The following is a 14,583-nucleotide window of genomic DNA, read 5'->3' on the forward strand; positions in this document are numbered from 1 at the left end:
ATGGGGATCATCAATCAGGGGATTGTCACCGAGTTTTGTATTTTTGGATTACGTAAAGCCGAAAAGTGCACTGGAAACCGTTTTATATTAAATTACGAAGACTCTTCTAGGTTTTCAAGTCAACTTTTTAAGCAGCAATTAAGGTAAATTGGAAAACATTAGTTTTATCTAATATAGTGCCCCATATATCACTCAAAAGGTATCGGATTTGAAGTAAAGCTTGAGTGCTGACACTTTCTTCAAGCAACAAATACTGAGAGGAGCACGTTAGTTATCTTGGAATTAATACTAAGGAGGATAAAGTGATTTTGCTTGCAGAAGGGCGGGCTGGCAAGAAGCTGTCTTGGAATCCGATCCGTAATTAGAACGCCCGATCATCCGCATCCGGAATTATTTATACAGGCGTCGTAGCGCCTAAGGCCAAAGGCGGGTACAGTTGCCTCCGGCGAGACCTTACGGTGGTCATGGCCACTCAGTTGATGATGTAAGTGAATGATTGAATGAAAGTGCGACGACTCGCCTCTAATCGCTAAACGAGCCCAATGCAAACCAATTGAGCGCTTCTCGCGGCGGACCGAACCGCCAGAAACTGCCTCCAGGGCAGCGCCTCCAGTACGGGCATGGGTACGGGGTATTTTCGTCTCAATTAATGGAACTCAAGCGACTCTGGAGGAACTTGCTGGGCATACAAATTTATTTGATCCCAGACACTTGAGTCAATTGGCAGACAGATAAACACGAGACTTTCGTTAGCAGTTCTTTGAATTTGTTTGGCCAGCAAAGCGATCTGTTAATGGAGGAATTGATGATGTGGCAGATTGAAAGGCGTAGTTGGAGGGTTGGGTGGATGGGGGCACTCAAGTTATATAATATGTGGTCAACGTGATCTAGTGTGGGTAGGAAATCAGGGTTCTCTCATAGTAAATGTGAAAGTGTTAGGTTACTTAACCCCTGGTTAACTTGCTTCGATCTTAAAGTGGTGTAACCTCTGGTTAAGGTCTTCGTTTGTGACTTCCTTTAGATATGATGAAAGTGAATTTAAATCAGGTTCTTAGAACCAAAGATTTAGAATAAAAATCAGTAACCTCTAGTTAGGAACCATAGACCAACGGACCAACGGCCTGCGAGCCTCGGGTTGCGTTAACGGGAATATCGATTATTTATGCGAAAACGGGAACCCGACCCTAATAAATCCCGACTCCGTGGGTTCGATCGGTGTGCGCGAACTTCGTGGGCGGATGAATGTGGGGGGTATAAATTAAACACCTTTCCGGGGCGCTATAAACAATAACAAGAGAATCGCAAGCTGGCAAAACAAATCGGGGCAAAACAAAAACAGCCCACAGCCAATGGCGGCAAACGTAAACAACTGGCCAGTTCGAGTGCAAATGGGACACACACAGCTCGGCTGATAGCCAGTGAGAATGCCAGTGAGACAACCTGGAATAGATCACGTTTCTGCATTTCTCGAGCGGACGGGCCGAGCACCCTACGCCCCGACCCGGGCATACCAGTGTTGGGCAATCCCCTGCAACCCCCCGAAAAGCTAACCGGCACTTCTGCGGCGGCTTCGAAACTCCCTCGGATCGTGTGTCTATATTTCTTGGAATACAAGCAGTGATAGTGCGGGGAAACGTTCGATAAGACAAATACCACTGCTATGAGGCGGCACTTCATAAGTATCATATATTTTCCCCTATATATATAGAAGTCCTATCCAAAACTTGAGCAGTCTACGCAGAACCCAGGGTATTGCAGATATCACACACAAGTTTTTCTTCACAAGAAGGCTTGTGCCAAGAACTAATGTGGTTCCAAGTAAGCAGAGCCTGAACTCCCATGACAAACCACATGTACAGATCCCCTTACAATCCACCCAGTGATCCCTTGATCACAAGTCAAAAGTGCTCGGAGCTTCGCTGGTCGTTGCTTGGAACCCGTTTTCGCAACGACTCCGGCTGCAGGTGACTAACCGGCAACTGTGACCCCGGCGGAACTTTGAGCCGCAGTGCAGGGCGCACTTCACACCCCCCACACGGTTCATTCATTCATGCGCCAGCCCAGCGAGCACCGCCCTGGGCCCAGTCATTTAGCAACTATTCAGCCAGGGCCGAGTGTACTACGATAGCTGCCTGAGAATGCACGGCTGCGGCTACGTAAGCAGGGGAGCAAACAAGTGCAATTCGATCGCGAACTCGATACTGGATCTCGCCGTCTTCCGCCTCTCAATTGCCGTAGAACGCAGTTGGAGGCTGTTGCGTAAGTGCCAGGTGGAAGTGGGATCACGCTGACTGCGATCGATAGAATGTGGGCAGTTGGTCAAATTTGGGACTGGTAAAGAACAATGTTGGCGAGCATGAAGCGAAGGAAAAGTTCCAGATGCCCCGATAAGCCCAGGTCAAGTGGCCGGCCATCTCACGCCCCCCTTTCGCGCGTCTGTTTACGATTTCAGACAATAAACACATTTATGATCGGTCATATAGAGTGAACTCACGGAACTCGACAGCGGAATTTGGCGAATCGTTTCTGTTGTTCGGCATCAGATAGAGGTGGGAGTGGGCGTTAGTTAGAGTTGCCGAGCCTCAGGTGATAAGCCGCTGGATCCGGGGGAGAGGCGAACACCCTTAGGCCTTGGGAGGGCTAATAGAAGGAGAAGGTTGGTGAATGACTCAGCCCACTACGAAGCATTTTAGTAAACCACTTGTGGGTAGGGGAGTGCGTTTCCCGATCCCAAGTTCAAGTTATAAATACGCCACAATCTTGGCTCTCCAAGGTGGTATGTCCTCCCCAAGAGCGTCGCAAAGAGTGCCCAGCGGAAGATCAATTGGTCCGCTCGCACCCCCACTTGAGTGATAAGCGAATTCAAATGGTATGCCCGCCCCACAAGTTTTCGCCAAGTTCTGGGACCCCAATGAATGGACCCCTCAGTTTGTTTTTATGGCTTATGGTTCAGCGGTCCCTTTGATTAACGCTCAAATTTACTGGGCACTTGTGGAGCGACTTAAGTCCTATGATGGTTATTAGCCAGTTGACTCATGTACTACGAGATTAGGCTTAACGTGGGTTGATTCATAGGGAGACTTGACTAGCACTCGTCGCCATCTGTAGATCCGCTATCTGGGGTAATCCTATAGGCACTTTACTTCGGGTGAGGTAAAGTACTTCTGATAGGGATGTATCTTGAAAGTGAATATGGTTTGCCGAGACATAAGGAGGGATAGGATCCACTTGATAGGTTTTTACCGACTGGCGGGCAAAGCCGACTTTCCCTATGTACTATGAATCCATGCCCAGGGATCGGACTGCCCGATAAAGCCAATTCACCCCAGCCGACGTGATTGCGAAACAAGTCCGATGGATGAAAGCAAGAGTGCGAAAGCCAGCCGGGCGATAGTGCCCTCCAGAACCCCCGATAAGCACTCTGCGACCCGGACACGGCGCTCTGGCGCACTCCATGTAGTAACGCCGCCCCTGCTGTCGGGCAGTAATTAATTCATGTTTTTGCGGTCCTATCTCTGGCTTTGTATCTACCAAAATCTGTCACTCTAGCACCACCGAGTGGATTTGCTATTTTCGGCCCGAGATTGATAGTACCAACTCGGTGCGGTGACGGTGGGGTCCTCGACGATCGACTGGCCCAAGGGAAATATACTCTGCCACTCTTTTTGTCAAGCACTTCCAGCGAATATTACGGCGCTTATCGAATCAAGTGAAACTATACGTATAGAAATAAAAGGGGGAGGGGCTGGTCCGGCGGTTGGTGGGACACAAATCAATCGTTGGCCGAGAACTTTCCCTATCGAAGGAATTCGATCGCCTTTTGCCCCGCCGATAAGATCTACGTTCCAGACTCCGGATGCGTCGATCGATTGTGCCGAGATAACTCCTTAGCCTTGGGGGCTCAAGTGCCTCGGCGGGGTGCAGTGGGCCATTCTGATCGCATTCCTAAGGCTTGACCAATTGGAGAGTTGTATGTGGGTTGGGCGACCAAAGTCATACGATGCGGTCCAAACTTCATTCATAATTTAGTGGCATCGACAGGCGATCGAGTAAATGTCTAGGCTGAAACGGTAAGATGTATCGTATCGGCTGGATTTTTCGCCCTAATCTAACACTGGTTGGTAAACCAAACCTTTAAAAGTAAAATATTACTACTATACTATAGTAGGATTGCACTATACTATTCAGTTTCCCCAAACGGTTCTCGAAATATTCAACGCATCGGGTATTCTTTCCAAACGGTAACGGTAACCTGTAACATTGATCCTCTTCGAACGAACCGGTAAAGATCAGCATGGTGGCACTGTTATTGTAACTGAGTTGTAATTTAACACTGATTTCTAAACCAAACCTTTAAATGTAAAACATTACTACTATACTATAGTAGGATTACTACTATACTATTCAGTTTCCCCAAACGGTAATCGAAATATTTCCAAACGGTAACGGTAACCTGTAACATCGATCCTCTTGGAACGAACCGGTAAAGGGCAGCATGATGGCACTGCTAGTACTGTTAGTTCCGTGATGCTGATCGCATCGGCTATTTTGTTTGGTTAGCTATAACGGTAAAACCTATCGCAACGGGCATTTGTTTGCCCGCGATAACGGTGGAAGCCAGCTGTTTTGCGTGCGTGGAAAAGTTTGGCCGCCTCGCCTCGCCGCGCCGCGCCGATGCCAATCAATATCAATAACGGCACTTAACAAAGGGCCAGCGACAGATAGAGATAGTCGGCGATTGGGTGTTTTGTCGCTGTTTGTCGCCCGTTGATGATGGCTAATCAATGGCAGTTGCTCAAATATGCATTCAGCGGGCATAACCTCAAAGGGCGGGCTCGAACACGCCCACGCGCCAGAGGGAAAGGGCAGATAAGGGAGGGAGGCAGAGTGGGAGCAGGACGAAAAGTGTGTCAGTCAGAGTCGACCCACACACCCACACAGCCGCACTCCCGCACACAGAGTCGCCCGCCGAATCCTCTCCCAACAACAAACTGCGTGGGAGTGGCAGCGGAAAAACTTGATACGAAACCGGGAACGATTGTGTAATCTAGACTTAGTGTTAGCTCCAGTACGTATGGCCCATGTACATATGTATGTGTGCAAATACATGTGCACAACCATACGCCCGAGCATTGTAATCAAGGCGAACTTATCAGAGTGAGACGTACGAAATTACGGCAAGACTCGCGCCGTAATTGTTGTTTTTCTTCTGGCTTTCTGCTTTCGGCTTTTTGTTTCCATTGAGTTTTGCCCTTGAGTTTGTCCTTTTTGAGCAGAAGCGGCGGCGTCGGCAGAGGCTTTTGTTATACGGCGCGCGGCGCATGTAAACTGGTTTTGGTATAACAGTTTCAAGCGCGCGCGAGAGGCAGGGAGAGCGCTCTCTCCGGCGGCCCACACCGGCGCGGGCCGGTGACGAGCCTCCTACGCGAGTGTGTGTCCGCGTGTGTGTGAGTGAGTGCTGCACGTGTTGCCCAACGCAGAAAGCACGATAAAAGATAAAAAACGACGGTGGGCGCCACGACTTTGATATACCCGCTAAGCGAAGTGTGTTGCCTACCTAGGGGCGTACTTTAAACCAAAACCGCACAGTTTCCTAACCTACTTAATGCATATGGGTAGATACTGAAAATATATAAAAATATTGTAGCATGCTTTTCAGGACTATTTCCTCTCCCGAGAATTAAAATAACTTTAAATAGATATTACTTTGGCTAGTTTAACCTGCGGGTGAGGAAACGCCTTTCAATATATACCCTCTTGCAATGCCAAACTAGTGGGCAACAAAACACCATGACCCCACCACCAAGTCAGCCGTTTGGGGCACAATTCCGATCCCCCGTCGAGATGATGATGCAAGTGCTTCTAATTATAGCCCGGCGATGGCGAGCGCCTGCGCGATGTCCTGCCGAAAGGTTAACTTAAGGTGAAATGGCCACAGGTTGCTGCCCACGCACACACAGACGCTCCACGTGCTGGCGCGTGCTTACATAAGCGCGGCTTGTGTCTGTAAGTGATTCGTATTTCAAAGTGTTACATGCATTTAGGAGGTTATTACAAACACACTTGGGGTTGCCCGTCTGCATGTTAAACATTAGTTGGTTGCAAGCCTAGAAAGCCTATAAAGGGCACAGTTCATAGCCTACGTTGAACTAAGGATGCAGAATGCTTCAAAACCACAGCCAAATGTTTACTATCATTTTATTAATATTTCGCACTGAAAAATATTTTGCTAGCTGACTTTCAAAAGCCAACGGTCGTTTGGGAAACCCAAGTGGCAACATTGAGTTGCGGTGGCAGCGCTGCAATGTGCAATTTCCGGTATATTTCTGGTATATTCAACCGCAAAGCTGCTGGTCACACTGGCAGACGCAGCGATAGCCAGCCATCGATAGCCGCAAAGCTCCGGAATATCGGCATCACTCGCATCTCTAGCAACAATGGTTGTTGTTCGAAGTGACCGCAAATATTGTATATCCCCCAGTTAATATAAAGTAGCGCTGTCCGCCCCGCACGATGACAACCGACGAGAGCATAATGGAGGAGATGCTGGGTAAGTGAAGCCCCAACCCGGCCCGGGAAGCCCTGGAACTCAGCGCCCTCTTCCTCTTCCATGGCGCACCGCACAGAAAGAGCAACAAATCCGGCAAAGAAAATCGACGAAATGGGCGTGCAGATGTTCTGCATTGTGGTCAAGAGCAATGCCCAGCTGGTGCACAAGGCCCAGGAGATGATCGTGGCCAAGGTGCGGTCCCCCAACGTCACGGAGGCGACGCGAGCGATCTCGGTAGGTGCTTTGCTTTTGCGTGACTACCACTTCCCCAGGTCGTCCCTGCACCACCCACCCCGCCCACTGTCGCCGCCCAGCGGCCAAGGGGTGTGTGTGTGCAGCCCACTGAGACCCACACCCACACCCCCACACACACCCCACACACAAGCAGCGTGCACAGTGGGCCAAAACCCGGAGAAGCACTCGCACTTATGTGGCTGCACTCCATCGCAATGGCAATTGTTATCTGTCGAAATCGCGTTTGTGTGGATGGGCCAGCTGGGCACAATGGCGGCCAAAATGGGTGCAACAGATAGCGGCTTTCGCAGGCCAGAACCGTTCCCTTGGCTGTTAAGTTTCCTACTGCTCTAAGGTGTTTAAGTACCTTCCTGTAAACAAGTATCCTTGAGTGCGTAAAGGTGTAAGTTGTACAGGCCTAGCTGCGTTCTTATTTCTATGTGGGTTTTTGTCGTGGAACCTAGTCAGGATCGTTAACTTTGAACTCGCTGGAAAGCATCTTGTGCCCTTTATGTAATATTCACCCCTCAATTCGTAGATGTGTAACTTGTAAATGCTCTGTCTATTAAATGCAATACTTCATTTTTTCAATTTTTTCAGTACATTTTTCATTCAAGCTGATCTTAAAGTTGTTAATATGCATATCATTGAACGTTATTAAAATGTCTTTGTCATTCGTATTTATTCTATTCACCTAATTTATTGATAATAGTTATGGAATAAAGTGTTAGGAAAACGTTAGCAAAACTACTTGGCCCCTCAAAAGTTCACTTACCTGCATTAAGTATAGTACTGTAATCCCTTCCCATGAATGCTCCCTATTAAATGGCTACACCATCGCTTTCAGCTGCTGGAGGAGTGCATGACGCAGTGCGGCGAGGAGTTCCAGGACGAGGCGGCCAAGTTCCGCTTCCTCAACGAGCTGATCCGGCTGGTGTCCAAGAAGTACATGGGCGCCGAGACGCCGCACGAGGTGAAGCAGCGCATCATGGAGTGCCTGCTGCTCTGGACCACGGAGTTCCCGCAGCGCCAGAAGATCCGCGACGCCTACGACATGCTGCGCAAGGAGGGGGACATCGAGCACGGCACCACGGAGTCGGCGGTGGCCAAGCGGGAGAGCGTCCTGGGCACCATCGACGAGGCCATGTTCGCCAAGCTGATCAAGAGCAATAACCCGGAGAACTTCAAGCGGGCCAACCTGCTGCTGCAGTACCGCATGGCGCAGGAGGCGCGGCGCAACAATCTGCTGGCCCAGCACCGCCTGGTGCTCAGCGAGGTGCAGGAGACGATGCAGCTGCTCAACCAGATGCTCGACACCTACGACCCGTCCAACCAGGACGTCAACGAGACGCTGCACGAGCTCTACAAGAGCTGCAAGAAGCACAAGCCCATCTTCCAGCACCTGCCGCAGCTGCTGGACGACTCCGATGCCCAGCTCGTAGGTGGGTGTGGTTCTCCCCTAAGTCAGAGGGCTCTTTTTCTTTTGAATTCCGTGCTATGGTAACCCTTTAACCTCCATTCACAGCCGACACCCTGGACGCCAATGGTGCCCTGCTCACCACCATGCAGCGCTACAAGCTCCTGGTGCCCTCGCCCACGAGGAGCACTGCTCCTGCCCTGACCACGAGTACTTCGACCACAAGCGCGTCCGCTGCAAAGGCCACTGCAAGTGCGACCACGGCTGCGGGCTCCAACAATGCCCAGCTGCTGAACGAACTGCTCGGGGATCTGCTGATCAGTGGCAGCAGCGAGGGTGCTCCGAGCACCGCGACCATACCAAATACCGCCACCAGTAATTCCAGTGCCACCGCGGCCACCGGTGGGGATCCGCTGGCCGACCTGAGTGACATCTTCAGCAGCGCCCTGGCCGAGAGCGAAGCCAAGCAGGGCCAGCCATTCCAGAATGCCACCACGTTGCTGGAGCCACAGGTGCTGAGCCCGGGCGCAGCGGGCGAGGCACTGGCCAACGGCAACGGGGCCGAGGCCAGCATGGTGCCGGGGGCGGCCAGGAAGATGCCGCAGATCGACATGCTCAGCGAGGAGCTCTTCCAGCAGATCCTGCCCAGCCAGGACCGGATGCCCAGCTTCAAGCGCGATCCCGAGAAGCTCACGCTCAACGACTTGGCTCGCGAAAGGATGCAGGTGAAGGCGCCAGAGGAGCCAGCGGTAGCTGCAGCTGCATCTGTTCCCGCTCCTGCCGATCCGGTAGATGATGTTCCCCTGCTCAGCGAGGAGGTGGAGAAGAACGAAGAGGTGGCGGCAGCTGCTCCCGTGGCAGCTGCGCCGCCGACGAAGACGCTTAGCGAGATCCACGTGGACCTGGACAACATACAGGCCACCGGGGAGCAGCGCATCGTCCTCGACGACGACGACATGCAACTCAGTCTGAACTTCACCAGCGATCGGCCCGGCCATCGTGTGTCGGTGATTGTGATATCGGCCCAGAACAAGAGTCGCCAGCCAGTGCGCGACTTTCAGTTCGAGGCCAGCGTGAAGAAGGTAGCAAGCTGGCGTAGATCAGTGCAAGAAGAAGTGCTAACCTGGACTCTCTTCCCTTTCAGCCCTGCAAGGTGCGCCTGCTGCCGCCGACGGACAGCCAGATGCCGCCCCACAAGCCCTTCCGCCCGGCCACGCCCATCAACCAGGTGATGCTCCTCCTGAACCCCACGGGCAAGGCCGTGGATGTCACCTGCATCGTGGGCTACAAGCTGGGCGACGACCCGGATCCCATCAAGGAATCTATTGTGGCCCGGGGCATCGACTACGTGGACTAGAATCCCGCAAACCCAGACGCAGCTTAACCCGCTCCCGTCCACTTGAAGTCCATTGGGCCCCGGAAACTGAGAGAAGCAAGCGATAAAAGTCAATTTGCCACATCTTTGCTGTCCCGTGTATTCGCATTATCTAAAAGATAAACTTGGTTTTTAGTTTCTGTATTGTATGTACTTTATGCCCGTAAGATTTTATTCAGATTGCATTTTGCATACACACGATTTAGTCGTACTATAATTATGTATCAAAGGTTTATAAATTATGAAAAAGTCGCTACAAAAGCCAAGCGCTCATTTTCAGAGGTATTCTCATTTCTCTGTCGAATTGTGTGTGTTCTGTTGATGATGCTTCAGTTCTGGTTGGTGTGTTGCTGTCTGCAGTGCCTCCAAAAGGGGACAAATTATGTGGCGGAGCAGTTGAATGGCTCGTTTCCCAGCGATTGTCGGCCTGTGAACTATCTCGACGGAATATCTGGGCCACTTTCTGATTTTGAGGATCTTTGAATGCACATTAAATATGTGGGGTGAGCAGAGCTGGCAGTTTTGGAAAAGAAAGGCTTTTTGGCATGGGTAAACACATTTTGAGAATTTGAATAGTCTGGAATAAACAGAAGCTGGAGCTTGATGGTGTGAAAAAAACCTCTGAAGCTTAACGAACATTGAAACGAAAGTTTACACTTTTTCCTTATGCAAATGTTGATTACATTCAGCCAACTTTAACTAGGATTCATTTGAACCCAAACGAATTCACATGTTCAATGACTTTTCAGCTGTGTGGTGATTAGAGTTCTGTATAAAAAGGACTTTCGTTTGTATAATGGCAATAGTTCAATAGTTCCTACTGCCCCCGCGAGGAAACCCACGTGGGAGCCCACCAGGAGACATCCTCCACCCGCCTGGAGGCAAGCACCTTGGCAGGACTCTCGATGGCGACGCGCTGGTCGCAAAGCTTACAAAGTGCCTAAATTCTAGCGGCTACTAGCTAGCTCTACTACTTGCCCACAATCTCGTCCTTGAAGGACAGGGCAGTGATGGCCTTGGTGTGGCCGGTGTAGTCCCTGACGGGGCTCTTCGCCTGGATCTTCCACAGCCGGGCAATGCCGTCGGAGGAGGCGGTGAAGAGCCACTTGGAGTCGGCGCTGAAGGCGGCGTCCCAGACCCAGTAGTTTTCGATGCACAGATCGCGCCACTTGGAGAAGTCGTCCGTCTTCCAAATGGCCACCGTTCCGTCGCCCGAGGTCGTGAGGAGCAGCCTGGAGTCCGGACTGAATTTGCAGCGCAGAATGTAGCGCTTATGGGCGTCGATCTTTTTGGTGGGCCGCAGCGTGCTCATCTTCTGGTCCTGGCTGGTCAGCGACCAGATGTAGCAGTTGCCCTTGTTGTTGGCCGCCGCCAGGTACCGGCCGTCCGGCGAGATGGCCACATCCTGAATGGAGGCGTCCACCTCGGGCACGATCCTCTCGTGGCGCTCCGACTTGACGTCCCACAGAAAGACGCTGCCGTTCTGCGAGCCCATGGCGATCTCCACCTGGTTGGGATGCAGGCAGGCCGCGTTCACCGGCGCCTCGCAGTCGAACACCCTGGAGCAGTGCGGCGGGGCGGAAACCATGTCCCAGATCCGCACGTGGTGGTCCTCGCCGGCGGTGAACATCCAGTTGCCGTCCTCCTGGAAGCCCAGCCGCGTCACGTTCTTCTGCACCCCGTCGAAGTTGATCACCGGCGCGGTGCAGTTGGACTCCAGGTCGTACAGCCGGATGCACTGGTAGCCGCAGGCCGCCAGCCGCGTCTTGTCCGGCGTCCGGTCCAGCGCGTTGACTTGCTGGCAGAGCGGATGGGGATGTGGTTAGGGATATAGGCATAACTGGTAAATGGTGCTCATCCTACCGAGGTCTCCACGAATCGCATGGTCTTGATGCAGTTGCCCGTGTGCGCCTGCCACACCTTTATCGTGTGGTCGTAGCCCCCGGTGGCCAGGATCAGCTGCTGTTGGTCCCCCATCCTCGTGTTACCGCTTAGACAGTTTCCGCGATTTGCCCCGGCAGAATGTTTTCATTAAAGTCGGCAAATTATTTACAAAAGTGACGAAAACAAGGCGGTTATCGATAGCAGGGGAGTCCGTTCCCAGGGCCTATCGATAGTTTTCGCAGTGTTGCTAAACGCATTTCCGGCTTTAAACTTTTTTAAATGTAATATTTAGGGTATTCCCTAAGCTTTTTTTTTAATGTGCTCTAAAAAAAATTTAAAAAACTAAAACTAAAAATAAAAAATTTAACGTGTTTTTTTTTTGTATATCATAAAAAGCGTACACATAACAATTTTTATATTACCAAGTTAAAATTATTAAAGTTATCACGTTAAAACTATTAAAAAATGCATAAAAGGGAAGTTTTACCCCCGAATCCAACTGAAATTCCAGAATGCCCCGATTGCGACTCAGTAAAATAATGCAGGTTTCGCTTATTTGGAAAGAAAGGTTTATTCGTTGAATATCTTAGCAACTGGGACTAGCCCGGGACCAGCGTAACGTACAAGGTTTTGGGGTTGAGTGGAGTGAGCGGTGGCCTCCTCTACTGCTGTGGGGCAGCGGCGGCGGGGGCTGTTTCCGCTGCCGTGCGGTTGGCATCCTCCGGTTTCATGGCGGGGAACAGCAGCACCTCCTGTGGGACAAGAGAGATTTAGCAAGGATTTAGGGTGAACAAATCGCCGCAGACCCACCTTAATGTTGTTGGAGTCCGTGAGGAACATGGCCAGGCGGTCGATGCCCATGCCGAAGCCGCCAGTGGGCGGCAGTCCGTACTCCAGGGCCGTGCAGAAGTTCTCGTCGACCAGCTGGGCCTCGTCGTCGCCGGCCGCCTTGTCGCTGGCCTGCTGCTCGAAGCGTTCGCGCTGCACGACGGGATCGTTCAGCTCGGTGTAGGCGTTGCAGATCTCCTTCTTGGCCACGAACAGCTCGAAGCGCTCCGTCAGGCCGGGGATGCTGCGATGGTACTTGGCCAGCGGGGACATGATCTGCGGGTGCTCGCAGATGAACGTGGGATTGATGCAGAACTCCTCGATGAACTCGCCCACCAGCTTGTCCAGCAGGCGGGCGGTGGTGCGAGGAGCGGGGCACTCGACCTGGTGCTTGGCGCACAGCTGCGACAGGAACTGATTCGTCTCCGGCGTGTTGAAGGTGTCGGCCGCCGGGAACTTGACCTGCAGCTTCTCCTCCAGCGTTTTGATCATGGAGACGCGCTTGAAGGGCGGCGTGAAGTCCAGCTCCTGCTCGGGTCCCTCTGGACCTTCCGGGTGGTAGATGACCTTGTACGAGCCACGGATGGCCTTCACCATTCCGGAGATCAACTGCTCAGTGATGTCCATGACGTCGGCGTAGTCGGCATACGCCATGTAGAACTCGCACGTGGTGAATTCCGGGTTGTGGGTGAGGTCGATGCCCTCGTTGCGGAACTGCCGACCGATCTCGTAGACGCGATCGAGACCGCCCACTACCAGCATCTTGTGGTACAGCTCCGGAGCAATGCGCATGAACAGGTCCATTTTCAGGTCGTTGTGATGCGTCACGAAGGGCTTGGCAGTGGCTCCGCCGGCGATCATGTTCATCATGGGCGTCTCGATCTCCAGGAAACCGAGGCGATCCAGGAACTGGCGAACGTACGAGATGATCTGGGGAATGGCAGAGGGCAGGGCTTTAGTTTCGGTCCTCACTCATATAATTCAGCTGATTCTCACCTTGGCGCGTACTTGGAAGTTCTCGCGCACTTTGTTGTTGAGGATGAGATCAAGGTAGCGCTGGCGGTAGCGCGTCTCCTTGTCCTTGAGACCAAAGTGCAGATGGGGCAGCATGTGGAGGCAGGGCGACAACAGCTGGATCTCGGTAGGCATCACGGAGAGCTCGCCCTTCTTGGTCTTGCCGGGATGTCCGACCACGCCGATGATGTCGCCGCGCCGCAGCTTGGCGGTGTCCACCTCAAAGGCCGCCTCCGACTTGTACGACTTGGCGCTGGCCATCACCTGCACCTTGACACCCTCGCCGCGCAGATCGTAGAAGATGAGCTTGGCGCCCGACTCGCGGATGGCATGGACACGGCCGGCCACGCTCAACGTCACATCCTCCAGCGTCTCGCCCTCCTTGAGGCCGCTCTCGTACTTGGCAATGAAGTCCTCAAGCGAGCTGCTCACATGGAACTTGTGTGGATAGGGATCGGTGGTGGGCGAACGCTTCAGGTCCTGGATGGCGGCGGATCGCAGCTTGAAGTACTCGTTGGGCGAGATCTCCTCCTCCTCGGCGGCGCTGGACTTCTTCTTGTTGCCGCCGGCAGCACCCTCCGCCGGGGCAGCGGCCGCCTTCTCGGCCTTCTCCTTGGCCTTCTGCTCGGCCTTCAGGCGGCGCTTCAGCTCACTGGGGGCGAGAAAGTGGAGTAGGGTGATATAAATAGATGGCAGCAGAGTCTACCACAAGGCTGTCATAACTGCGCGGCAAGATTGCCCAGGAGTCAGTGCCTAGGACTCCGGGAATCCCTGCTACTTAGTTAGGAAGGCCTGGCCAACGGGGCGGATGAGTAACCCACAGTTTGGTCTGCTTGCTCGGCTGCAGCTGGCAGCCGCTCACGTGGAAGCCGGCGGCCTGTGGCCAAATCCTGCTGGACCACGCCCCCTGCACGGTCTTAAGGGCGCAGCGGGCGAACATGGTTAATTTTTGTCCAAGCCGCAATGTTTCATCAGCGGTCAGCAAGAAGAACAACAAAAAGCACTGGAACGTTGCCGCCTCAACCTAACCTCAATGGGCTGCTTGGTTGGCGGACGTACGGAAACGAACCTCGGCGAGCCCGGGCACTTACTTCTTGGACAGTTCTCCACTTGCAGCGGCCATGCTGTTACCGGTTAAGTTGCTCGCTGGTTAAGCCCGAGGATTCGAAAGGCGGCGCAAATCGCGAATGTGAAGCGCCACAAAAGTACAAAAAAGTACACGGCCAGGGCTGCCAGATGGGTCAGTTCGATTTCGCGCTTAACCAGGTGGCCACTCCGGCG

The 14,583-nt window shown here is 52.6% G+C and overlaps 3 protein-coding genes across 4 annotated transcripts; 1 reads left to right on the forward strand and 2 right to left on the reverse strand.

The window, feature by feature from the left end:
* The first annotated feature begins 6,385 nt into the window (after positions 1-6,385).
* Positions 6,386-9,855, forward strand: LOC108023505 (ADP-ribosylation factor-binding protein GGA2). The gene is made up of 5 exons (XM_017093044.3): positions 6,386-6,550; positions 6,627-6,784; positions 7,632-8,226; positions 8,310-9,283; positions 9,346-9,855. Exons 1-5 carry the CDS (start codon positions 6,514-6,516, stop codon positions 9,556-9,558), a joined length of 1,977 nt encoding a protein of 658 aa, XP_016948533.1. The 5' UTR covers positions 6,386-6,513; the 3' UTR covers positions 9,559-9,855.
* On the reverse strand, positions 9,706-11,670 carry LOC108023507 (protein LST8 homolog). The gene is made up of 2 exons (XM_017093047.3): positions 11,440-11,670; positions 9,706-11,374 (listed from the first exon to the last, which is right to left on the reverse strand). Exons 1-2 carry the CDS (start codon positions 11,551-11,553, stop codon positions 10,547-10,549), a joined length of 942 nt encoding a protein of 313 aa, XP_016948536.1. The 5' UTR covers positions 11,554-11,670; the 3' UTR covers positions 9,706-10,546.
* A 336-nt stretch (positions 11,671-12,006) lies between these two features.
* On the reverse strand, positions 12,007-14,548 carry LOC108023506 (lysine--tRNA ligase). Of its 2 annotated transcripts, none has more exons than XM_017093046.3 (4): positions 14,394-14,548; positions 13,285-13,954; positions 12,271-13,218; positions 12,007-12,212 (listed from the first exon to the last, which is right to left on the reverse strand). In XM_017093046.3, the coding sequence occupies exons 1-4, from the start codon at positions 14,423-14,425 to the stop codon at positions 12,123-12,125; spliced, it is 1,740 nt and encodes a 579-aa protein (XP_016948535.1). In that variant the 5' UTR covers positions 14,426-14,548; the 3' UTR covers positions 12,007-12,122. The 2 variants fall into 2 exon arrangements, with proteins under 2 accessions (XP_016948535.1, XP_016948534.1); XM_017093045.3 differs by lacking the exon at positions 14,394-14,548 and adding an exon at positions 14,124-14,334.
* Positions 14,549-14,583: the final 35 nt, after the last annotated feature.

Source organism: Drosophila biarmipes, chromosome X, assembly GCF_025231255.1.
Source record: "Drosophila biarmipes strain raj3 chromosome X, RU_DBia_V1.1, whole genome shotgun sequence".
In the NCBI taxonomy this organism is placed as follows: domain Eukaryota; kingdom Metazoa; phylum Arthropoda; class Insecta; order Diptera; family Drosophilidae; genus Drosophila; species Drosophila biarmipes.